At 40.4% G+C, this 26,917-nt stretch overlaps 1 protein-coding gene across 8 annotated transcripts in view; it reads right to left on the reverse strand.

Moving 5' to 3' along the window:
* Positions 1-6,145: 6,145 nt before the first annotated feature.
* Positions 6,146-26,917, reverse strand: part of ptprea (protein tyrosine phosphatase receptor type Ea) — a 49,974-nt gene continuing 29,202 nt past the window's right edge. Inside the window, exons 1-21 of one of the 8 annotated variants that reach the window (XM_034860364.1) lie at positions 24,016-24,038; positions 18,020-18,097; positions 17,342-17,438; positions 16,786-16,859; positions 15,744-15,793; positions 14,800-14,936; positions 14,077-14,167; positions 13,407-13,483; positions 13,038-13,074; positions 12,845-12,942; positions 12,091-12,210; positions 11,612-11,775; positions 11,215-11,350; positions 10,917-11,066; positions 10,314-10,407; positions 10,049-10,125; positions 9,779-9,913; positions 8,586-8,711; positions 7,906-8,057; positions 7,632-7,767; positions 6,146-7,495 (exon numbers count right to left, since the gene is read on the reverse strand). In XM_034860364.1, the coding sequence (XP_034716255.1) occupies positions 7,421-7,495; positions 7,632-7,767; positions 7,906-8,057; positions 8,586-8,711; positions 9,779-9,913; positions 10,049-10,125; positions 10,314-10,407; positions 10,917-11,066; positions 11,215-11,350; positions 11,612-11,775; positions 12,091-12,210; positions 12,845-12,907 (1,428 nt within the window). In that variant the 5' untranslated portion in view covers positions 12,908-12,942; positions 13,038-13,074; positions 13,407-13,483; ... (5 more) ...; positions 18,020-18,097; positions 24,016-24,038 and the 3' untranslated portion in view covers positions 6,146-7,420. Of the gene's footprint in view, positions 7,496-7,631; positions 7,768-7,905; positions 8,058-8,585; positions 8,712-9,778; positions 9,914-10,048; positions 10,126-10,313; positions 10,408-10,916; positions 11,067-11,214; positions 11,351-11,611; positions 11,776-12,090; positions 12,211-12,844; positions 12,943-13,037; positions 13,075-13,406; positions 13,484-14,076; positions 14,168-14,799; positions 14,937-15,743; positions 15,794-16,785; positions 16,860-17,001; positions 17,216-17,341; positions 17,439-18,019; positions 18,098-24,015; positions 24,039-26,917 lie in introns of those variants that run through there. The other 7 variants (XM_034860358.1, XM_034860357.1, XM_034860365.1 and 4 more) reach the window with 7 other exon arrangements.

A 26,917-nucleotide genomic window follows, 5' to 3' on the forward strand; every position in this document is an offset into this window, starting at 1 on the left:
TTGGTTAAACACTTACGTACAGTAACATATAGACTGTAAACACATAAGCTAGCATGATTCAAGGGCCCGGACCATCCAATCCCTGAGCCTCTCTCTTCTCTCAATCAATGTCTTCCAGTGATGCGGGCCCCTGATTGGTCTGGGCCCGTATTATGGCAGGTAGCCAATGACAATTGAGTTTGGCAGGTAAATTGACAGCGTTACCCGGCAGTTGCAAAATTCCACCACATTTGGCAGGTGGTCGGGTGTTAATTTCAGGCCTGGGTCCTTTGTAATGACTATGTAGAAACAGGCTTTAACCTGACACCACAGTGGAGCCCGGAGAGCACCGTGCCGGCTGAAGCAGGTCCAAAGTTCAAGAGCCCACTGTTCCTTAGTTACCTATGTGCATACACCAAGGTAGTAAGCCTCTCCTCCCTAAGCGTAGCTCCCATGGAGCCATTTTAATGCTACCAAGCCATCATCTGCATTTTGTCATCCCATTGTCTGGCATTTATTTTGGCGCCAATTTGACAATAAATAACTTAACATCTGTAGCAATTCAAGACTCTGTTTGTCCCATGTTTATTTCTAAAAAATCCCAACAATGTATAAAAGGCTCCATTACCTTGCAGCTCACTTTATGGCTCCGTAGCAGATGTTTCTACATAGTCATTGCTAAGGACAAGACTGCAAATTGTTGTTTTTCTTTTGTGTGGAAAAAATACATTCCAAAAATACATTTTGGAATATTGGATTGAATGAGTTCAACAGTCGACTAGTGTGGACTTCACCGGTAAACAGGAAATAAACAGAGGTATGGATTAACACAACTTTTACGCCTTTCTGTCACATCCACTGCAGTCAGATTCCCTGTGTTCCCTCGGAAGGAATAACTGCACATGGCTAGGCACGGGTAATGATGCTACGCAATATGTTCAGAGGCTAAAAACAAATCTAAAACTTGCCCTGTTTTAGCCAATTTGGTTTATAAAATAAAATAAATGAATGTGTGGCATAGTACAGCATTTATTAAATTTGTTGACAATAAAAACTGAATAGAATATTACCAGGGTTATTCTTTTAGCAGTGTAACTGTAAGCAGCCTCACAACAGATTTCAAAAATGGCATGCTATGATTTGTTGTATTGCCTTTGAACGGTTTGCTTTTCATCCATGTTATTTGTTTACATTTTGGGTCCAAACCAAGCAGTTGGTCAGCATCAGAGCCAACTGTATTTCCTGGGAAAAGAAGCTTGAAAAGCGTATTAGCCTGAATGAACAAGGGAGGAATAGGATAACACTTGTAATGCGTTTTGCGGGGCATTGTGTCACAGTAACATCCCAGTAAGAGCTGTCTGATCGAATTATGGTAAGGCTTAAAGCGTCTGTTGAGAACGTTCTTAGTGTAGTAAGAGGCTGCACTGGGAAAGAGAGATGGGGAGGGGAAGACCGAGTGAGACAATACATTTAACAAGTCATTATCAAGCCAGTGACTCAGATGTGAAGTAGACAACAGACAGGATCTCCAGTTCCTTTTTGGATATTAACTGTACAGTCTCCCTGTTCTATTCTGTCTCTTTGCATTAGCAACAACCACACTGAAGCAAGAGGAAGGAGAGGAGTGTGCTAACATGGTCAGGTTGAGATTTTATAAACTACACAGCATATACAATTTAAAATATTTAGACCCTTGTCTTACTTTTTGCAGATACAGTAAGTCATTGGGTTTAAAGCAATGCTAGCTGCATGACTCTATGGATGGTTAGGTTGGTTGGTCCATCTCTTGAATGGATTATCATGAAATGGTTACCAGAGCATGAATCCTACTTGCTTTGTTGATGCCTCCTAATGTTTCCTCTAGCACCACCGTGAGCTTCTCATTAGTGCGTTTTGGATTGCTATGCGTGTGAGAATGAATTGTAAAAACTTTGGTTATCTTCTGACATTTCATCTAAAGGCATCATCGGGTCAATATGTCAATCCATCCAGTACTTTGGTTTATGACCAAATACCTGCAAAACTAATGACATTCCCATCTGCCTCAGCTGTAGGCCTACTTTGTGTTTAGAGCTAATTAGAGAGAAAGTTTTGTCACAAGCACTAACGGGATCTCCGTTTGCAAAGTGAGGCTGCACCAGACTCTCTCGTTTACCATGCTGTTATGGGGACCGGCGGCGCTCCGACTGAGACCAGTTTCATAACTGGTTGAAAACTCCCCACAGTAGATGGCTTGAAACACGTCTATCAACACCCAAGACAAGTTGACCAATCACAATCCTTGCTTTCTCAAAGCAAAGTTACACATTTGTGAAGGTGCACGTCAAGCTATGATTGAGGGCTCGGAGAGGGGTTCACAGCAACGCAGAGGGGTCTGCAGGGGTACACTGTCAATTCGACACAAAAGTCACCCCTACATTGTAAAGTTGTGGAGAAAGTTACCGTAAAGTCCTATTCATATAAATCAGACAAAACTGGACTTTGCGGTCAGTTGTAATAGGCCCAGATGGAAAAGCCCCCTTTTTGCATAACATTACATAATATTTTATATTTTGAATTGTTATCTGCTACCAGAATTTTGTCTTTTCCTTGACATAACTAAAGAAGTTGTCACCATAAATTGGTGGCTAAAAATGTATCGGAAAGAAAATTATTTCTATGTTAAAAAATTTCTGGTGACTTGTTCTTTTGGTCCCTCTGATATCCGTTTCAGAGCACCAGAGAGCAGCGCAGGCATTTTAACGGCAACGAAATCCGCATTGCTATTTGGCCCGGTATGTACCGGTCATTTAGGAACCGGTGCCCCATTGGCACCGGGTTTTGGTACCTGACCTTACTGTCAACTAGTTGTATCAGCAAAATCTAACTTTTATTGTGTATCTAGAACCACTAATTTTTTGCCAGAGCACTTTCGAAATTATTCCCAAAATTACTCTCATTTGATAAAACTCTGTGTTCTCATGTCTTACTGAATGAGTGTTTTTATATGGCGGAAGTGTGCGGATTGATTTATCTTTAAGAAATGTGAAAGTGACAAACTGTTGCTTACTGCTTTTTAATTTAAAGTAATGTTTAGCTCTAAACTGTTCTTTGAATCTATTTATTTTTTTATAGAATTTCTCAGTACTTTTACATATGTGGCTTTTAATTCAGGAGATGGTGAAATGGATCTGAGGAATTTTGGTGGAGGAAAAGTGAAGGAACAAGTAAAAAAACTGCTTGACATACGCATGGTCATAGTCTAATCAGAAATTCGTTTCCTAAGCCACACATGAAAGCGTCGCAGCAGAAGGGTCACAGCGCAGGCCACCCGGCCAATAAATAGCTCATGTTCCATATTACATTAGAAAGAAAATGGGAAGCCTTGTGTATGACAAAATACAATTAGTTAGGGGTCAATCAAAATAACAGTCAGTTAGCGTTAATACATAATTCATATGACCTCCTCACTCATGCTGACCTTTTTTGGGTTACAGCCCCTCCCTCTGAGTATTGTTACCATGGTGTTGGTTTCTAGAGAAAATGGAAATTGTCAACAAAGAGGCTTTTGTCACTTGGGTTTTTGTGCAAGATAAGAAACAAGATTGTTTGGCGAAAATAGCTCATATCTACTCCTCCCCGTTATTGACTGGTGGCACATGGATACAAGCTTAATGTAACCACACATTTATGTTTGAAAGTGGGAGATACATATTTTTGTTGCTTTGCTTCGGTATCTTGTGACATTCTGAAAGAGGAACTTTCTTGTCTTTGGTGCCATTTAATGCCTCATCAGTTTCCATAAAGACGAAATGTTTAGTGGAAAGCAGTTTCTCATAAAGAATGCACATGCGGATGTAGTACATGGATGTGAAACTTTTGATCGAAAAAGCCAGGAAATCAAGTGAGGTCATTTAACAGATTTTGGAGTTGTGCTCTGATAGCAATCACAACTGAAATACCTTCATGGGTCTATATCTATAATCTGAATTAATAGGGGTGTACAAAAAAATCGATTGACATTCATGAATTGATTTAAAGCTCTACCAGTTAAAAATCAATTCATAGAACTCCAAAAATCTATTCCTTTTTTTCGGTTTGTAATGCCATGTATGGGAAAAGTAACTACATGTACATGATGTTAAAATCCTTTTTTTAAATTAAGATTTGTTATTGAATCAAGTTCGATTTTGAATCAATATCGAATTGTGACATTTTCTGAATTGTGCACCCCTATGAATTAGTTTTATCATGCTGACATGTAGGAGTTGTTGCATTATTCACCATCTATCTATAGAGCAGCTTGATAATTTGTCTTGATTACATCATCATACCGGTCTCACTATTTGATGGTCAGCATATATGGTCAAGATAGACTGAAAATAACTATTTCTGAGTAGTATTAAACTACAGAAACTTGCGTTGTATTAAGTTGTGTTTTCCCTATTACTATATTCTTTCATCTACTTATAGATTGAAGAGCACTGCCCCCTGTTGGCTTAGAGTATTACTTACACCATTTCACCTTTGATTGACCTGTGTAAGTGTTGCTGACAGTCTTCATGCAGAAGATGATACTAAAAGTATCTTCAGTGGTGATTTATTTATAAGCTTTTTTATTGAGGAGATGAAAATGTGTAAATGTGAGTTGGGGATAGGGTTGGGTGGCAATACAGTATACTGCGGGGTCTTAAAAATAGTTTCAATACAGTCATTCAAAAATGCAATGCATTTATTTATTGCCTAAAAATGCTTATGTGTGGTTGACATCACGTGACAGTGTGGAGGAGAGAAGGGGGGGGGAGATGGCAAGTCATGCACCGAGTGACCTGGTCTCGACGGTTTGGTGACGCCGTCTGAGCCTTAAGTCAGAATTCTTAATTAGTCACGGTAATACTGTATACCGCGGTAAAATAGGAAGGAGGTTTGACGGTATCAAACTTTGGATACCGCCCAACTCTAGTTGGAGACATAAACGCAGAACCTCGTTGTTACTGTGCATGTTTTGAATTAGTTGTTGCCTGAAGTCGTTGTGCATCCACCCTATTGTACTTTTTTCTGATCATGCTGGTATTTAATCCCACATTTTCATATTCTTATCCAGGTCTCAACTAAATATCAATTCATATTTGGTACCTCCCTTAATATTCTCTGTGCTGTAGATAAGGTTAGAAAGCAGTGTTGCTAACAAAGAGGTTGTGGGTTCAAATTGGACTGTTGGTCAGACCAAACAGGACATTTGTTAAAATTGTAATCATTTTCGTTAGTTCATGGGCCAGATAACTGACAGATTAATCAGCAATGAAGAAAACTGTAGTTGCAGTGCATATTTACAGCTAACATGTTTCTGTTCATGTCAGGATATCAAAGAGTCAAAGGGCTACTTAACGTGTATTATTCACATTAATCATATCTATAGTTGTAGTGGCTTGAGCAGTCCCCAGCATGCAAATCCCAAAGTTGAAATGAAACGTGTATAAACTGTTGCTCTTGTTACATATTGAAGGAATTATTACTGGATTACTGGTTACTATGTCCTCTGTGACAGTCTACATCTTGAAACTAAGCTGCGAAATCCAGGGAACAACTAACAGGCACATGAGCAGACAGTGGTTTACGGAGCCGTAGATGCGCTATGCAAAAAAAACCGGAGTGTTCTATGAAATGACGCATTTAAAAAAGTAAATAAATCGCTCGATCATGCAAATTTGATCGTGGGAAGTCATGATTGTGATTACAATTTGATTAATTGTGCAGCTCTAGTATGACTGTTGCGTAGTGGCAAACACTAGCAAAGACATCTGAAGAAAACTTTCACTGACCCCCCAAAAAGCATTTTCAGATTAATTTAATATTTTAATTTGCATTTAAAAGACATTGAGAATCAGAAATGGGTAGACCATTCACTGAGAGCAAAGGCAAAGAGCTGCAGTCTCAGACCCCCCCATTATTCTTTAAGGAAGGCATGGAGCAAGAAGAAGCCATGGGAAAATAAACTTGGTTGTTTTCTCTCTTCTTGTGCTGCACTTCACATAGACATAAATAGCACACACCAAATGACCAATCCCTTGACAGTTTCTTGCTGCTCAGCCACTTTCACAATGTTAGCATTTTGTTATGTAATATTTACATACAGCATTAATACAATTACAGATTTCATTGAGGATTAAAGCAGAGCTGGGTCAAATTATTTTATATGTTTGGTTCAATGTTGACGTTCCAGATGGATGGGGCTTACTGCCGCACAGACAAGCCGTTTCACATTAAGATGCTATCCTGTAAACATTCTGCTTCCTTATTGTGACGTATGTTTAAAAAATAATAATAAATTAACGTATTCTAAGATATTGAGGAACTGAATGTTGATAGTAGCCTACGTCAACAGGGGTGTGCGTTGTTGCTCTGATTATTAAGCAGGTACTGAAGCACCTGTACGTATTGTGTTTTTTGCCATTACAGAAGTTGCCTATTGTTACACTTAATACTTCACTGCGTTAACTGCATCTGACGCAGGTTGTCATGAAATAGTACTGACTACTGCGTTTAGCGACCACGCTTGCCTTTCCTTAAAATCACCTTTCAATGCTCAGCCTTTTACCCTGGAGACTTACTACTTTTTCACGTCTTAAAGTTTTTTAAAAATGTCTAATAGAAATAACCTCCTTGGCAGAGGTAGAAAAGCAATAAACATACCGGTGAAAATAGCAGGTTCTAGGCTTAGTTATGTGTGCTTTTTACTGTGCAGTCATTTTAATAAAATACTTTTTTCTATCTAAAGGCAGACTTAACATCCATGTTAAATGCAATCGCATACCACTTTTTTGAGGTACAAAGCCAATGTAACGGTATTTCACGACTTTGCGATTCCCTTCTTTCCAACCCCAGCGTCTTCACCTTGGCCTCTGTTGCTTAACTTTACGTCCTCTTCATTACGGCTCAAGGGATCAGTTCTTTTTCTGACAATATTTCCATTGGAAAGAGTATTGCATGTGCAATGGGCATGTAGTTTCAATATGGCCTCTAATCTCAGAAGTCATCAATAAATGCGTACTGTATGATGACATAAAAACTCTTAACATTCGCGTTGTGTTCTCCAAAACTCAAGAATAGAATGTCATCGTTGACACATAAATACATTTACAATAAGTACAACTTTTCAAATGAAATGGTCAATCAAAAATAACATTTAGATAAACATTTAAAATACAGTATTATACAACAAAAGTGAAATAAGAGTGTAAAACAACACTTGATGACAAATTATCATACATGATGTGAAATATACATTAATCTAACTTTTTCATTTACAATGTTCATCCACTGACATACAGTATATTACAGCCAGGACGGAGTTAACGGCAGGACAAGTGCATAGCAAAATAGATCATTTGACCAAGTAAAAAAAAAAAACTGACAAACCTGCTTTTGAAAACATTAAAAACCACGATTAAGGCAAATCTCGTCATTTAAAATTGGCATAGTCTGAGAAAATGTCGACAAAGTCCTGTACCACCCTGTAGCAGAAGTCATATTGTTCCTATAGAATTATGAGAGGGAAGACAAAAAAAAGTTGATTAGGAAGGAGCTTGTAAAATGGAATATAAGATACATAACATCAGTAACATTTTAGTAGCACTTTAGATTAGTTGGGATTCACTTGTGCCAATATTTACCACAGTTTGGACCATATGAGGCCTCTGCATGCGTAAACTCTTCACAGTTTGGAACACGTCCAGCAGGCCTTCTGCCTTGACTCGCTCCAGGATATTGCTCAGTGCAATGAACGTACCTGTTCGCCCTGCACCAGCACTGTAGCACACAAACACGAAAACTCTTAGAAACTAATCAAAGCACAAAGAGCGGCTTGTTGTTGTCCGTCTCTGCGAAAGGCAGCAGCAGAGAAGCCAAATCTAAAAAGCAGCTCAGGTGCGTGTATTTGGAAGCTACCTGCAGTGTACGACAATGGGATGGTTCCCAGACTGCTGCTGCTGTCTCTGCACCGAGGCAATGATGTCAATCATGCCTTTCCCCTCGGCCGGGATGCCGACCTCCGGCCAGCCGTGGAAGTGGAAGTGCCTGATGACCCTCGTCTGCTTCTCCTTTGAGAGGAAAGGGACAGGCAGACGAGATATTGGAATTATGATTTAATAGCAGTATACAAAAGCATACTTTTACCCTATTAATCATCTCATAACCCGCAAATGTATCTTGTGACCCTTTTGGAGGGGGGCTCAAATCCTAGGTTGGGAAACACTGGACTGAACTGTAACTGTATATAGAGCTGATAAAACCAGCTTCCCCATGTCTTTTCTGAAGTACTTTTACTTTGGAATGTTATGATAATACTCATGAACTTTTACATTTAAATGCAGAACTTAAAGTAATGTAGTGTTTTGACGTACATTGTTTTTGAGTAAATGATGTGAATGTTTGTTACACTACTGGAAGTCATATTTGACTTTTAAATCTGCACTATTTTTCTACTTTGTATTGCAAATGATGCACACAGCAATTTCCCCTTTTAGGATTAATAAAGTTTAATCTTATTTTTATCCCGACAGGCAACGTGAAGGGGCGTTAACGGCCCCAATGACAGCCACGTGAGAGCGCAAGGTTAATTTGCTTACCGGGACAAAGGTGAGTACCAAGTCTCGTAGACTGAAGGTGTCGCACAAAGTGTCTCCCTTCAACTCTACCGTGTAGTCTCCGTAGGTGACCGAGTCCTCCGCGGGCCAATATTGACAACATTTGTCCTGCAAAAAGGTGAAGACATGTTGACTGTGACTGTTTGTGCTGTTTCGTTAACTGTGATTGTGGGATCTAGGATTGCATTTCACTCACTTGTAAAAAACAGTTTAGAAACAAGGGTGAGGCCCGCACTTGAAGCTTTTTTGTAATATGGGTTATTTGTTAGGGGTTTCGAAAAGGTCAGAAAAAGTATTATGTAATAAGAACTAAAAAAAAACAGCATACAATTTTATAAATATGTATTCAAAGTGTACATAAGATGAGCACAGATACAGTCAACACAAGACCGCGCAGTAAGTGCAGAATGTGTAAGTGACGTGTTCCAGGAAAAAAACTAAATAGCCACCAGACTAAAGAAGAGACATCAACAGGTGTTTTGAAATCAATCGACTCACACACTTGTGTAGAGATCCCAGTATTAACCCATGTACAGTATAAATCGGGTCACCGGTGAAAGCACACCTGTAGTGTTCTCTGTCCTGCGGCTGTCTCCGTCATGCTGCTGGCCCTACGTATCTGAGGTTAGCTTCTGTTTAGGAGAAAGAGGGCTTGGCGTTCTCCTTTACTTTGTTAAAGTAAGCTAGGTTAGCCTCCTAGTGTTCGTTTTTCAAATGTAGGCTACTTTCAGATTTGTGGGATGTTTCCATGTAATAAACTGTCGACCTATTTTACCACCTTCCACTGCAAGGCACTTGCTGTTATCTGACACAGTCATAATCAAATAGGACTCTGCCGCTTTCTTCTGACTTGGGGTACCACCATAATGCCAGCCACGGACTACGTTGTGTTCAATTTTACATGGAATTTCTGGATTCCCAGTCGGAAAGATGTCACGTTTATTTGCTCTATGAAAGACATTGCGCATCACCACAAGCCTGTAAACATAGAGGCCCCAAATGAAGAGAAGGGAGAGCATTGCAACACTTGGAGCACTTTAAAACTCACAGAAGAAAGTAGTAGCATTTGTGATACATTCCACATCTATTAATCATGCAAGCCTACTCCAAATATGAAATGCAGCATACATGAACTGAAAATGGGAATATAGATTAATGTAGCCATTGCGCCTCACCTGCTCCCTCTCCTGGAGCTCGGTGAGCATGACGATCGAGTGACACTTCCATTCCCACACCATTCTCCAGAAATCCTCTACCGTGTGTGTCAAAGGGCCCTGGGTGGCGATGAAATAGTCCTTCTGTCTGTAGCCCTGAGTCGCAGCAAAACTCAATGTCATAACACACACTTTCTCAGATCCAAATAATGTGTCTTGCTAACGATGCCAGTGAATTATTTCGGACAGGAAGGAAGGAGGAAGGGATAAGGTCAAACAATGTGCACTTACGTCTATAAAAGATGCGTTGATGAAATCGGTATACTCCTGCCCTCTTCTCATGGAGAGAATAACTCGGTTAAAGTCATCTGAAATAGGAAAACCTCTGTTAAAACCAAATGCTGCAGAGCATAATATTGTAGGGGAAATTTAAAAAAAGTCAGATTCCAAAAGAATCTGACATCTGTTATAATCTGGAGGTCTAAATCTGCCACAAATTGATACGTCAAACAGGTGTCCGATCTATTTGGTTCTATGGTTTTCCTTCTTTTCTTACATGGAATAATTTGCAGAACTCTGTTCTTCTTCATGTTGGCTGGAAGGTTCCCCATTCTCATGTTCTCCTTCATTATTCGCATGTTGGTCAGTTTCTGGGCAGAATTGAGTAAAGTGTTACAATAGTCCAAATGTTCAATGCATTTTTGCGTACAAAATTAAATGGGAAACATTTATGGTCAGTTCTTGCATTGCAACTACTTTCTTGTAAAAAAAATTTATTTAGTGATTTAAATATAGGCTAAACCATTCAACATGGGGCCATTTAAAGAACTTTAAGTATATGTAACTATACTTGTTAATTTGACAGTTTTGGTCTACACTTGGAACTGATATGGCTATTAAAATAAAGTGTTTTGTGTATCTTTGTAGTCTGTCCACCTGCCCAGGGATTATAGATTAAAAGTAGCTAAAGCTTCTTCTTACCACGCTTTTCTCTGCAAGGTTGATTTTGTTAAAGTCTGATGGATTTAAACTTAAATCTGTTGCATAGCAGTACATTTTCTATTTTTTAGGTTTTTTATTAAAATAGGGAATTTAACACACTTAATATTTGATTAAATGTCACCTTTTGCAGACCGCAATGTGAAATGACATGTCTTACCTTAAACTCTTCCTCTAGGCCCACCCGGTCGCCGTCTGCAAAGGTGTTGTGCAATTTGTGCAAATGTCCTTCCAGAGACGACACGTCAAGCTCCGTGTCTCCGTAGAGGTAGTATTCAAGCAAGGCCTGGTAGATGAATGAGTACTGCATCTGGGGTGGGAATATACACAAACAGGTGGGAACATTTGAAATCTTAGAGATGATTGAGGAGGGATAAATAAAGCATTCATTGTCAAGAATTAAGCGTAATGTCATGTTGTTGAATAAACGAGTCAACTTTATCCTGTCTCCAACTCACATCTGTCTGAATGAGTTGCGAGCGCTGCTCTCGTATCTTGGCCACAAACCCAAACACGTCAACTTTCTGCTCTGCGTGCATTGTTTCGATCATGCCGTCTATTACGATGAAGGTTCCCGTCCTCCCGACGCCGGCGCTGCAGAGATGCAAAACAAATCCTCAGCTGACCCTTGCGTTTTATTAGACAACAGCAGTGAAACACAGGACGTCTGTTCTTGTGAACCAATGCTCAGAATGTTTGCAGACATAGCTGACAGTTTGTTTTCCAGCAGATATTTCTCTCCATGGAAACAAATTGGATAATTAAAACCATTTCAAAGGAATGTGCGGGCAAAAGCAAATAGATCCTAGTAAACAACAAAATAATAACGATCAATTTTGCTCAGCGCTCTGGTACCTGCAGTGGACCACGATAGGCCCAGAGAAAGGCGGATTAACCGCCTTGACCTTTTTGAGGAACTTGAGCATGCCGATGGGGGAGAAAGGAACTCCAAAGTCGGGCCAGCTGGTGAAGTGAAGCTGGGTGACCAGCCTGGGAGTCTTAGAGGCATCGCTGGCTTGCTACATGGAAACACAAACCCAATGTTAACACCACCGGGCAGGCCCAGGGCCAATAATTGATGCTTTCTGTTGAAATGGAGATTAAAAGTAGCAACAGCTTTCGTTTAATGATCTAGATACATTTTCTGTTTACTATGATTTTTTCAAAAGTCATTTACAACTAAGAATTTAGAAAGTGTCTAGTTGACTTGCTATGAAAAAGGAACTAAACTACTTACGATGAAATGTGCAGTAATCTTTCACAAACACCACCTTCCTGTTTACATGGAATTTCTTTGAAGCACAGTAAATACAAGAGTACTGCCTAAAACTTACATATTGTATACAGAACTTGCGTATCGTGTAGTCCACGAGAACGGTGAAGTCTTCTACTGCCACCCTCACGTTCCCATAGGTCCAACAGCCCTGATCCGGCCAGTACTGGTAACACTTGTCCTGGGGAGAGATGCCAGACAGCCGTGATTCTAGGGTGAGCAAACCTACTCTAGGAATGCATTGAAGAAATAGCCTTTCGAGGGAAAAAATGGCCTAAATGCACAATTCTAGTAAAAAAGTTTTTTTAAAGGAACCCATGCTCCAATTTCACAGCCAGTCAGTCCAGATTGGTATAAGCGAGGCGTAACCGCTTAATACAAGTCTTTGCTGGGTGATTATGACGTGCCATAGAGGACTTTATTACACATTATGTAGCCATCGATTTCAAAGTGTCCGCACGCTGAATTAAATCCTTGCCAATTCTTTACTTATTGATCTTTTTAGTCCCCCCCTTTCTCCTTCTCCAGTCAGAGTTCTGGTTCACAAAGACTGAGCAATTATAACAGAAATACACATGTCAGGTGTGAAATGAATAGTTTAAATTAAACGTCATGGTGTCACCTTTGACCATAAGTAATGAAATCTATTTGAAGCACATTTCTTCTCAAATCTTTCTGCGATGCTCCATTAATCCCTACAGAGAAAATTTGACTTTTTGCTTGCCCCCTTTGCAGAAAAAGAAGGGAAAGAAGGTGTTATAGTGTCCGTAGACATTCCAGCACATTGAAGAAACAAACAAGGCCAAATCACCCACTTCTTTTCTTTCTTTCAGATTTGTCAGCATGACAACAGTCGCAACTTTCTGCTCCCATATCATCCTCCAGAAATCTGCCACGGTCTCTTCTTTTGGGCCTGTGAGATAAAAACATTTGATTATTATAATAATATACTGTACATATCCTAAGACATTAAACAAAATAATGCATGTGATTTCTACACACTCTTACCTTGTGCTGCTATGAATTTGTTTTTTTCTGTGTAACCCTGTTGAAAAACAAATATTAGGTTGATTAGGAATATTAATATAAAGCTTGAGAACAATTTATAACCGCCCTTGGGGTGAGATTGTCTCTTACCAATCCGTTACCAAGGTCAAGAATAAAAGAATGTTCAATCTCAATTTTAAAACTAACTTTTAAATACTTATGGACCTTGTGATGAAATTATCAAAACTCAACCATTATTAAGCTGATTTATTAAAGTCCTTTATAAAAAAAATTAGGGCTATAATTGTTATTTTGCTACAGTCAAGTGTTGCTACTTTACAAATGTAACGTGTTCGGCAGAATGAGGAAAAAACATAAAGCATAACTCACATCAATGTAAGAAGCATTCACGTAGTCCGAACAGGGATTTCCATCCAGCTGAGTCAACACCACTCTGGAATGATCATCTATTGGTGAAAATATCATTGGAAGGTTTAGAGGGATACAGAAGATAAACAAAATACTGTGGCAGGAATGGGAAGTGTAGGTGTGGCAGTTGTGCACAGTGTTCATACATGCATGTAAAACATTCGAGCACCGCTGGCAAAGCGACATGCATTACTGGTGCCACATGATTGTGTGCCTTTGCAGCTTGGCATACATGGGCAATACCACGTGTGCGTTGCGCATGAGAATCTGTGTACGTAGGAGCAGCACTAGAGTGCTAAGCTAACCGGCCTCTGGCACCAGCCACATATTTTCTATACGGACGTGACAGTGGTACACATCTTTTCAAGTAAGCTTTGTAAATATCAGTGTGCCTAGGTAATAAAAAACAAATGACGCAATACATTTATAATGAGATGAATAAAGGAACTGAAACTACATAAAGGAAGAAGGTTGATGAATATAATGACTGGTTGTTTCATTGTAATAAATGCATGAGCTGTTGGGGAAAATCTGTTATCTGAGCTTTTAAAAAAAAAAAACAGGCAGGAAACTGCGCTCTGGGTGTGAGTAAAAAAGAAACTAGTTTCTACAAAACAGAAAGTTAACTCACAAGGAAGGATGTTAGGGTATCGGTTTTTCTCCTTGTTTTCATCCTTGTTTGCCTCCTCGTATGTCCCGTGGGCGCTACCTCCTGGCAAGGACTGCAAAGCAAAATAACTGTTAGATTCCATACAACCTCTCGTGAAAAGCCCGACTGCTCGTGACTGGGGCATTGTGTTCTTCAGCTACTAAGGCTGTGTTTGGCCTCGACGTAGGCGCTTCCTCTGCTACCTACAGTAAATTATCTGTGAAAACCTCCACTTCCTTTTTTTTCTTTCTTAATTTAATGCGATACATGAACAACGAGTCATACACTTTATTTTGACTCGAATCCCAAATCCAAGCCACAAAAGGGCTATTACGCCTTCTTGTGAAGATGCAACTTATGCTTAATTTTTGACATATTAGACACACAAAGTTACTTATTGATAATTTTAGGTATTTTATTGTAGACTAATGTAAATATTAGTCCATGGTTAAATAGAGCTTTTAAAAATTACAATACAGACGTGGCCATTGCGTTGTCCAAATTGACAGTCCTATATGACACCTGCTAAAGGTAAGTTCCTTCAGTAAAATTTGAGCAATCCTATGAAGTGTAGATAATGTATACAATATATACAGTGCAATATTTTAACCCCAGATGACCAAAGTAAACATGCACGACTACCGGCACTCTGTATGCAATATATAAGACTCATGACCTTCTAACCACCTGGTGGAAGATGCTTACATTGTACTCCTCTCTGAAGAGTTTTCCATCGTCAGCTGAGCGGAGCCTGTACTCCTCCTCAAGTTGGTCCACTGGGATGGGGAAGTAGGTCTTAGAGGCTGAAGGGGATCGGGGCAGAAGGACCACCGTCTGTTGCTCTGGGGTGTGGGGAGAGTGGTCAGTTTAATACTATGATGGAATTATTTGTGTTAGAGAAAATAACTGATTGAAATTCTTAAATTGTTATCCAATTGGTGATTCAGTGGAATTCATTCTAAAAAAAAAAGGATTAGGTTTAATTAGACCGGTGGTTCCCAACCAGACATACCTGCAACGCCCTGTCAGGTGAACACAACAACACTTGTTTCAAAATACCCTGAAAATAATTAAAAAGCGGACGTTGTTTTCATATAAAACCAAGTGTTTGGTCGTTTGATCAAGTTTTCATATTTACTACTAATCACTTTTATTAAATAGTTTTTGCCATTTTTGTTAGATAATGAACCATTATTTTCTATTATTTGTTAATCCATTAATGTGAGCCAAGTGTTGAGAAATTAAAATTTCTGCTTTCAACTGCCAAAGTACCTCTGGTTGGGAAACACTGAATTAGACAATAAGCTTATCCGACGAATCTACAAGGATTTTACAAACATCAAAAGACCAAAAATGACCACCAAATTCTTTCAAATATTATGACATGTTGGTGTGTGTTTGCAGACACCTCAATCGTTTAAAAAAGGAGTGTGAGTATTCAATGACCGCCATACAACAGGTGTTAGAGAACCAAAGGACCCCGGGGAGAAGCACTCACAGCACCCAGTAGTTAGGTTTTTGAATAGAAATCTCTCTAAAAGCACCCAACTTAGCATTCCATTAGCGCTCTCAATTTGGAAAATTGAGGTTGAAAAAGTTCTGAAAGTGTGTTAGTGACATGAGGTCCTCGACACCGCCACCCTGTGTACCTGACCTGGTGGCACAATGGTGTGTAACGACTCTGTACTGTATCCAAACTCTAAAACACAACACACATCAAATCAGCACACACACAGACACGTGTACAGTCATAAAGGAAAAACAATACTGTCCTTAAAAATAGCATATGATTCATTCTGACATCATGTTCGTCTGACAGAATGCAGTTAATTTGCCCACGTATGACACTTCTGCCTACAGTTGCTTTAATTAAAGTAAAAAATAGCATTTACAATTCAATAACAGTGTAAGGTGTATGTTTAATCATTTGCTTGTGCATAAGAACCACCCTTATGACAAGACATCTTCAAGTTATGCAAAAATCTACTTCCTGAACTAATATCTAAAGCTATACTGTAATACTTTCCAGCAGCAAACATATAGCCAACATTACTCTGTGGTGGTCCATGTGTCATGTTTGCAATGACAGTAATTAGCAGCTAAGCTAATACCTTGATATTTACAGTTTGTTACAGCTACTTCTGGGTGTGCTATGTGTTTTCCAGCCATATATCCTAGTTACATTCCTATCTTCAAGAATACAAGCTGCTCTGTACTTTTCCTTGTGATGGCAGATAAGAAAATTCTTCCTAAAGAACACTCCTCAAAACGTGTTGTTTCCTGTAAAGCCCATTTGCTGTTACCACACTTTGCACAGATCAACTCTTACTTTAAATAATGCAACTCAAAGCTGACAACATCCCTGGTCTTTTTACCAGCAGAGGTGTTTATACTGATTTTACATGCAGTGTCAAATAAGCTATAAAAGAGCGATGAGTTCTGTTTGTCACAATAACCAAAGGAAGTACACAACCACAAGGCGGTGGTGGGACAACGTGCACAGTTCCAAATATAAAGCTGATGCTTCTTTTACACCTCCTTCTGTCCATCTTAACCTCTTTCTTTGCCTTGTTTCTGTATGTCGCTTTACATTCTTCTTACATGCTTCTTTTGACCGCCAGCCTGTCTCTCTCACAATCTATATGACCTGTCTCACCGTTTCTCACAATGTTCAATTTACAACAACATTACCTTGTTCCTCCAGGATGCCATTTGGTATCTTCTTGTCGACTGTTGTGACGACTGCTTTTCTCTGGTTTTTTAACCTGCCAGAAAAAATACAAGAAATGAGGGAAGAGTGCAAGATTCAATAAAAAAGTTTAATATTCTTTTTTAATCCGAGCTATAATATGCTAAAGATTTCCCAAATGATATAGGTAGCCATGAACAAATGCCTCTCCATCTTACCATCTGAAACTTGAAAAGCTATTTTTTCTCATTAGCTGATGCCTTGGAAAGACGGTGCTCGTCCGAATGTGGTACAGAATTTGTTCTTTGCTCTCTTCTGTTGCCTGTATAGGTCCACTGGCACAGCCTGGCTGCCTGCTCTCTTCTCACTAAGCATGAGAGGCAGCCAGCTAGTAGCACTTCCTGACTGGGCCCCGCCTCAGTGACTAAAGGAGGAAGGGTTTGTCACCCAGAGCTCTGCCCCTGAAACTGGCTCACTGCCAGTCAGCGAGGCCCAGGGAGTGGAGTGGAGTGGAGTGGAGTGGGGTGGGTGAATCTTTGCACAGCTGGGAGATTTTACCTGAGGAAGTACCAGGCTAGCAGTGCGATGATGAGCAGCAGCAGGGACAAGACCAGCACGGTGGGGAGGATGTGGTGGCTGGGGGAAGAAACGTCTTCTGAGGAAGAAGGAGAGGCAGAGCCGGGGGTCAGGGAGCACCGTCAACAAAGAAGCAGGAAGAGGGAGCGAGGCCAAAGATATGTGTGCAAATGTGTGGCTGCGTTCACGTGTTTCAGCCATGTGTATATTGCATTACCTGATCAAACAAAATCAATACTTGACAGCTCCCACGTTCTCTTTGGGTCGCAGGCCTGATTTAATTTCTGGCTTCTGCAGTATTTTGTCTAGTGGGATAAGCATCGGCTCATTTGTCCTGTCAGTATGAAAGGCTCTTAGAACGGAGACTCAGCCAAGAGTCATAGTCACATAGCTAGCTATTAGCTGTGTTTTTAAAGACTCACAATAAGTTGTAAATTATGGTCCAGGGCTGCTGAAGTTCATTGTGATCCGGTTATAACAAGGATGGAGAAAAGGCTATTATCAAGCAGATGCATGCGCTGAGGAAGACGCAAAATAGTCATTTCTTAGAGAAATGTGATGACTGCAGTGGATAGCAATGGTATTTTGTTAATATCTCACTTAGTTCAGTGTGGCTCAGTTCACATTTTGAGGTGCATCGTCCTTTGTTATTGTTCTTACCTTTTGTATGGTTGCCATTGCTGGTGGAATTGGATGTTGTTGTGGTTGCCACCAAAAACAGAAGTAGGACCATTGTGACTGCAGAAAAACAAAATGAAGACGGATATTAAATTTAGTACCAGACATACCTGCAAAGTAAATACTCATGCAAACCAGTCACTGGATAATATCACCATTTAGGGAACACATAAGCTATTGACAGATTTGATGCACATTTCTTTATCCGTGACTGTTGCTATCAGGAATGTGCTCATCGGTGCAAAGTTCATGGAGGAACAATGGAACAACATACTCATATCCTGGCAATTCATTACTCCTGTCATAAAGCTCACATTGTAATGCCCAACATGTCCACATAGTGGCACAACACTCCAATATTTGAAAAAGAAGGTTGGCCTCAATTACCTGCAATCTCACCAACCCATTGAGAAAATAAATTCCAAAAAAAGAACATCCAAGCCAAGGAAATTGATATCCAAAAAAAAGGTTACATGTGGGGATAAAGGTTATGGTTACACGTGGGCCCACAAATGCCATTACTGCAACCATTCCAACCCAAAGCAATGCTCCTTACCACTCCGATAAGGCATACATGCTCATGCTAATCAGTGTATTATGAGATTGAGCAAAGATAACTTGAGTAAAGGCCACTGTAAGCAGATCACAGCCTTTTTCCTTCAGCTCTTTCAGTGGTAATCGAATGCTGAAATGGATAGAAAAGGATATAGAATGTTCAGGGTCTTAGTGTGCTATATGTTAGAAAACACACACGCACACGCACACACGCACACACACACACACACACACACACACACACACACACAGGCCTGGATGTCAGCTGATATTGAACTACGAGTGAGTAGTTAACCCAAGCAAAAACTGGATGCATCAGATCTTGGGGAGTGGAATCTAGAGTCAGGCTGCAAGAGGCCTAACACCTACACCCCTGTGCTCTGCTCTTTGCCACCCCCATGATAACCTCAACAAAAAACATTCTTTCACATGCAAACAAAAGACACACATATGCACGCCAACACCCACAGCACCATGAGCTCCGTCCAGACCCGAGGTGAGATCCTGGTGTTTTAGCTGAATGACTTCTATCAATCCTTCATTTTCTCCCAGTAGACGAATGCAGAGGGAGGATAAAGGAGGATCTCCAATCGATTCTAGTGTTTGAGCATTCAGAATGGGTTTCACAACACTGATTGCACCTCCATTCTTTTGAAATCTGCTAGTAAGATTTGAAAACCAATAAGCCTCAAAATGTTTTTAAAAGGCGTTTTTATTTTCACAAAAGTTTGAATCCAAGCACTGCACACCAGCACAGAGCTACTATCTCCGCATAATGAAGCAGCGCAGAGTGTGCTGCAGAGTGTCTCCTCAAGGCTGCAGGTGTGTGTGTGTGTGTGTTTGCAGCTGCGGGGAAAAGAAAGCCCAGGCCAAGTGCATAGTCAATGAAGACACTGTTTGTTGAAGCCTCCACGCTGTGCCGCAGTGTCCTGTAATGTGTCCAGACAGGACACCAGAGGAATGTGGAGGCAGTAGAGCAGAGACACTGACTGTAGCAGGGACAGAGAGAGCATAAGGTCTAGGTCAATAATTTTTCCTGGAGCAATTAATAAACCCTGACATGCCCCCTTGTCCCGTGGGGAAGACTGATGAGAGAATTCTAATGAGAGAAGAGGAGGTGTGCCCTACCCCCTTCTCAAGCTCTGCTCCCCTCTTTAATGCTCTCTCTGCTAATGTCACAAGCCTGGATGAGGGGGAGGTGCTTGAGCCAAGTTAGTAGAATGAGTGAACCCCTAGGGTAGTGTGTGTGTGTGTATAAGAGTTGAGTTTTTGTGATTAGGAAATTCACTTGAGGAGCTGATTGGGACTGTAATTAATTGTATGTATTCTGTGTCTGTTGTTTATTTGTGTGTACAGTGGCTCAGTGGAGGCAGCCAGCAGAGTGCTCATAGCTAGACCTAAGGCTGGGTCTTGTGGTAAAGTGCTACTGCTTCTTGCAAGCGTCTCTGAGTAACTGGCTCTTTTCCACCTCTGTTATCTCTGGAGATGTCACGTTATGGCCCGTGTGGCTCAACTGCTCCTGGGGGGGCCGCAGGCCGTTTACCCCTGCTTTCCCATCTTGTCATTGCAGTGGTCTCCAGCCTGACCGCTTCAGCATCTCTGAGGGGATTACAAACTTCCTTTCCTCCATCTAGGTGGAGAAATGTCCCTCACACAACTATAAATAACACTGCTTCCTATTCCTCGGGATATCTAATCTCTTCTTCTCTATTTCCCTCCACTCATAAACAAGCCAAGACCACGAGTCTTAAATTAGACCATTAGTATCACCCATGATTTGGCGGAGCTCAGACTCTGGGCAAATGGCTATCGTCGGGTTGTGTGTGCTCGCATCTGTGTATTGTCCGCTCTCCATTTAGAACGCCGCAGCTAGCCATAAGCCATAATGAAAATAGGTCATGAGAGATGTCACCCCAGGGGAAGTTCGAAGGCATCCTTATTTTCTGATAGGAGACATTTCCAAGTAGCCTTAGGGAAGTGTATTGTCCTGAGCAGCTAGATGGCCCGTTATTTCAGTGGTATGCATGTCAAGAGTTGCCCAGCATAGAGCTCGCTCTGTCTCTCGCTGAGTCAGTGTTATCCTGGGATGCAGAATGGGAGTAATAATTAACACAAAATCAGGAAATGAGGGGATATTTCCCTTACTACAATACTCATGCTATAAGTACATTCTCTCCTCTTCATGTTGAACGAAAGGCGATCCCTTCTTAATATGATTCGGATGTGAGGCGTCGGCAATCTGAGGATTGTGTACCTTGTCTTAGTCAGTCAGAATGCTGTTGGTTATCTGTCTACGAAGATGGAGAACTTTTGTCATACAGCCAATCAAATGGTTTCATTAAACTGTGTTTGCATAAAATGACATCAGTTTCACCGTAACAGATGCTCTGGTTACCGACTTTATACCACAACTCACATTAACTAACAAGGTCTGTTATGTGTTGGATTTGAACTACCAACCCATATGGTAGTGTGGCAAACATTTTTTTTTTCACAAAGCAAACAACAATAGTAACATCAATAATGTGAGTACTTAATATTCATACATGTGAAATACCGGAAAAGTATCACCTAGCCCTGCCTACATACAGCACTGCATATGACAACACCTCTGCCGCTGCTATGTGTTCATGGAGACCTCCAGCACCTGGTATGCACTGTGTGACTCACAGCTCTGTCTCCGCTGATTATAACCTGCCACCTCTAAATACCTACAACCCTGACAGCATGAAAAGTAAAATGTGGAAATGTGCACTACTACCAGCATATCACACAATACACAAGACAGGCAACGTAGAATACAAGCGGACCACTACAAGGCCACTCTTTGCTTCTTTATCCTCGCTCAAACCATGAAAAGGGCAGTGTGGGAATTTCTGACTCATGCATACAGAATCTTGTGTCCTTTATAGTCCCAAACCAGAAAACTGATAAATGTCCCTGACAGTGTTTTGTTTAGGAGGATGAGTTATCCCTCCCTGTGGTCTTGTGTTTTCCCTGTGGTGTGCTTCTCTGCTCTATCATTCTTTCCAACTGGGTTAAAAGTGACATAATGATAGCCCTGCAGCTCTCTGCTATTGTCTCACTAATTAGCCCCAGAAACACAACTATCAGAAAGGACAAGCTTGTTACAATTAGACGATAAGACAGAGAAATTATCCGTCTTTGCCTCCGACAGGAAACACAGTGTTCTCTGGCATTTGTGTCTTCCCGTAGACAGAGCACTGTCAGTTCCACTGAATGTGGTTTCTCTGGGCACAGAGTCGCTCTGTCTCTTCAAACACATCAGCTGGGGAATTTGGCAAATGGGTTGTGGGTGTAGGGGCGATATGACAGGGTGAGCGGGCAGTAGGTACATTGTGTCCTCTGAGAAAAGAGATACCAGACTATTTACCCTTAGGCAACACCTTTTCTTTTTTTAAATAACTGAAACCTGCAAAAGGGCTTAATAGAGAAAAAACAACCAGAAGCCTTCTGTGCATATTCTCAACACTGTTCTCCTTTTTGTTTCTGCCCAAAACTAACCAGTTTCTACCTAATAATCAGACATAGATAATGTTATGTTTAACTGTAAAGAAATACAGAGTTGCTGTCTTGTGGAGTGGAATACACTCAAGTGCAGCTAAGTTAACTTCTTGTGACATATTTTGATCTATGCACGCATGGTTGTGGGTGTCAGTGTTGACCAAAATGTAACATTACTACTAGTCCCCTGTGAGCATAAAAGAGAAGTTCTTTTTAAATAGCAAAGCTAATCAGTATGATAGCCAGTCACGTTGTGGTTGGATGCTGTCTTATGTATGTTTCCGTGTCTACAGAAACTGGTGTAAAAATGTTTAGTCGTGTGATGTTTGGTTACCATGGCAGAGAAGAGATGTGTAACCACAAACAATGTACAAAACTTCAATAAATTACCAAAATCATCAAAGGTTATTACCTTTCACTATGGGAAGTGTGGGATTGAATGCTTTTTTGAAGCATGACCCATTTAACGGACTAAAAGTCAGGATACCTTAGCATCATTTGACCTTTTTTTTTTCTTTTTTAAAGTGTCTCCTATAGGTCCCCCAATTTACTGAAATGCAATACAAAATCCCTGGAGTACTTTTAGAATTGTATGTATTTGGGAATCTAATGTAAAGGAAATTCAGAAAACCTCTAAAAGAAAACAAGTGCATGGTACAATTTTAAATGACTCAGTTTTGACCTCAACACTGCAGGACTTAAAGCTTGCTTTCTATTTCAGTTGGTCATTCTCATATCGCCGTGTCTCTCTGTCTCTCTGCTCTCTGCCTTTTGGAAGCCTCAGTGTGTAAACCTGGTCCTGGTTAGCTATTTAAAGGACAGTGCACTACTTTCACAGTCTTGACTGAGAAAATTAAGCTATGGTGTACATCTGCTCACACTGTTGTGCGATTGCTCCCCATGCAATGTAACCTAGTTGGACAAGGTGATCAGTGTTGCTCCTTCTAAAACGTATCCACATATTGCTGCAGATTACATCCTATAACCTGACACAATGTAGTCCATGCATACGTTTTTACATTTAAAATGAAACTACAGGAGCCATCTGTCTCCACTTGTGACGCACTATTCATTCTAAGATTTTCAAAAAAAGCACACTGTGGGAAATGCAGGTACCACCGTTCTTCACAATGTGTTCCCATAGTAACCTGACCGGCAGTACTGCCACCAACGTGGCACCTGTGGGATGTTAAACACGTCGGCTTTATCAAGAATTTAAAAAGAAAACCCAGCATACAGACATGCACTGAGAACCTGATGTCAATCCAACCTTTTGTCTGAGTTAACAGCACCTGAAGAATAGTGATAATTGTAAAAAACAGTGGGAAGGGGAGCGTTTGGTATAATGTTAAACACACCTGGACCCAGTCAGAAACACTAGTTGTGTAAGACAAATAGGCATGTTTGGTGCTTACTAATTTGTCAATGTCATTTATTTTAACAATTTGAAAGTTTATACAATACTTATATGTATATGTAATATATGTATGTAATATGTATATGCATGACTACCTGACGATTTTAATTTATGACAGTGTATACAAAAAGTGGGTATGGAGGCTTTGCTGATAAGGGATAGGTTCAGTAATTGATTACATTTTTAAAGTAACTTGCCCAACACTGTCCATAACTGAGTCATAAAATCTTTCAACATGTCAGTCTGGAATTTAAAAATACATCTATTGACTTAATTTTCTTTACTGTAGATCCAACTTAGATGCCTAAAGCTGAGAATTATAATCATCAGGAGTAATTGTAGTACTGTCACATCCTGCAGTATATCACACTAGCACTATCTATAGCACCATTTTACAGTGACAACTCTGCAGCGCTGCTCTTTTGCCAATCTGGGCTCCTCCCCTTCTGCGCTCCTGGCATTGCCATTAATCAATTCCTGCCTCCTTCCCAGGGCGCCCAGACGCTGTGGCAGTGGTAATGACTTTGGAGACCCGCTGGCTCCACTCTGCAGTGTCAGCTCTCCACCTCTATAGGAACAAACGTACCATCTCCCACGGAGATGTGGAATGGAATGGAATGTGTGAAAAAAAATCCAAATTCTTATTATTGCTGGTGTTATGTTTGCATGTAGGAGAGAAACATTAACTGAATAAAAACTAAAAAAAAGAGGAAACCGTGTTAGCCACTGCCAGAGAAGAAAAAAAAGAAGAAGCTGTGGTTGCCAGGTTTGAGCCATAACATCTTGCAGAATGAGATATTACTTACTTTGTTTTTACTTTGTCTGACCCTGAAAGCACTGCCATTACAGTAGTCCTCACTGGAAATAAGAGCTTTTTATTTAGCAAATATCGATAATCCTCTTAAAAACATTCCAGCCATAACATTTGAGGGCAGCTCTTATCTGGTGTATAATATTAAGTGTTTATAGCATTTAGAATCTACTGTCACATTCTGGTAAGGCATGGAAACCAAGAGAGTAATTGGTAGTAAATATTTACTTCAATCTGCCGTCTGCACTAGCAAACACCACATGTGACCTTACATTTGGTCTGCCTGTTTGAGTGCCATTTAGTCTGTGTGTTTGCACGGTCGTGTGTGTAAGTGTATTGTACACACACTGTCACAGTAAAGGCGCCAGTAGGTCTTTAAATCACTTCTGATCTACAGATGTACACCCCTGCACAAACACACACTACATGTTAACATTTCTTCCCCAAATCTGCTAACAATTGGCATGCAAAGCTACATTGTCTGGCTTTTGGCATGAAATACACACATGTGGGACTCACACATGCCCACACATCCACAAACCCTTCAGCAGGGATCCATGGGAAACACATGTGCCACAGCCTGTTCGTTTGCCACAAATCATTCTACTAGTGGTCCATCATGTGTGTGGAGGCAATCTCCCCATGAGGGTCTCCTTACAACTCCAGACATGACAGCATTGAACACCGATGCATTCATCTTTCTCCCACCTTGACACCTCTGGGATTTACCTCCTCCCTTCTTTCAATTATTCAGAGGCAGAGCAATTACAGCCTGGAATCAGAGCCGTCGATAGCTAGCGTGGTGCGTGGCAGCAGGCTCAAAATGAGGAAAGCAGCGTTGTGACACTACTCATTATCACCCAGCACTCTGTGATTACCGGCACCGTGCTATGAACCGATATTAGTGGAAGAGACATATACAGGGAAAGAGAAGAAGGAGGGATTTTATACATATAGCTAGGTGCCTGTCAGCATGCATGAGAAATCTAAAAAAAATAAAAAATAAAGTGTAACATGCAGTTGTAAACTTAGTTAAGTCTTAGGCTATTGAATATGAGGCAAATGTCCTTTTTGGAGGTCTAACTATATGTTGAACCTGCATTCTTCAAATGGTTGAAGGACAAATCTTGTATTTGTCAAGGTGGGTGTTATTCTCATGTTTTATGATTGCAACTAGTAGTCATAATTATCTATATTTGGAAAACTGGGACTCTAGCAAGAATGAAGGTGATTAGGGCAAGGTCAAAAGCTTCCCACAGCTAGGTAAAAAAGCTTAAATTCAACAGAAATAATTTCAAATACTTGTCTTTGAGGCTAACAAAAGACACTAACACAGGAAATAGTCTGCTGGAAATCCACGAAGCTGTTGAAACAAACTACATAGTAGCTTTAGAGCAATTAGCCACAACTGTATAAACTCCCTTCTTTAAAAAAAAACTGTCAAAAAAGGCATTGTGCCCAACTTTATTTTATATGTACAGAAAAGCACCTCCTCATGTCTGTACTATGTCAAGCGTGCACACACACAATCTAAATAGCAAGTGAGCCACAGGCAACAATAACCTAAACAAATCAGAATGCAAAATGACCACAAAGTGAATGGGCTATGCAGTTAATTACAAAGGCTACAGGGATTTCCAGGGGACTATGGTCAGTACTTGAGATTATTTCTCTAAAATTATAAGGAATATTCTTTGGGAAATACAATAACTTACTTTTTTGTAAAGAGTTAGATGAGAAGATTGATATCACTTTTGAGTCTAGGAGGCTGTGGAATGTGAGTAAGTGAAATTGTATCATCACCAATAGTCATAAGAAACAAATTTGAAAATAAGCCTACTAGAATTTCACAAGTTCTCAGTGTTTTTTTCCTGCATTTACTTATAGGAATCAATGAAGAAACATGACCCATTCAGGAACCACCTCCTTTCTGGTTAGAAGCTTACACATCAGAATTAATCTCAAACAATAAATGACTTGTGGTCACATTATGGGTAGATCACATCTTTAACTGACCATAAATCCATCCAAGGTCCTTTTTAGAAAGTTTTAATGGTCAATAAAAAGGATTAAACAGATTAGAATGTAATGCTATGCAGAAACATAACAGCCGACTCAGATGGCGTCTGGGAGCCTGGTTTTAAAGAGCATTACAACCTACCAGACTGCCTCCCTTGAGAACGTATGGCTCATTTTTATGTCATGTTATGCAAGCCTAGAAATAACAGGCAATTGAGAAATCCTGTGGGATAAAGAAACCTACTTCACTCAATTGAATTACAATAAATCACATTGTCAGTGCCTGTAATGATGACAATCCACAAAGCTTTTCTACTGGACTGGAATTGGACACAGAAACTAAAGCTAAACAGACCTGGCTTTTGTAGACAACCACCCCCCAGAGAAGGAGGGAGGATCTTGCATAGAATCACCATTTCCAAACACAGAGAAACAGAGATAACCAGTCCTTCAGGATCTGCACAGGACAGACAAGATACACCGGCCACTTTATTAGGTACACCTGTCCAACTGCTCGTTAACACTTAATTTCTAAGCAGCCAATCACATGGCG

This window comes from Etheostoma cragini, chromosome 21 (genome assembly GCF_013103735.1).
Source record: "Etheostoma cragini isolate CJK2018 chromosome 21, CSU_Ecrag_1.0, whole genome shotgun sequence".
NCBI classification, from domain to species: Eukaryota; Metazoa; Chordata; class Actinopteri; order Perciformes; family Percidae; genus Etheostoma; species Etheostoma cragini.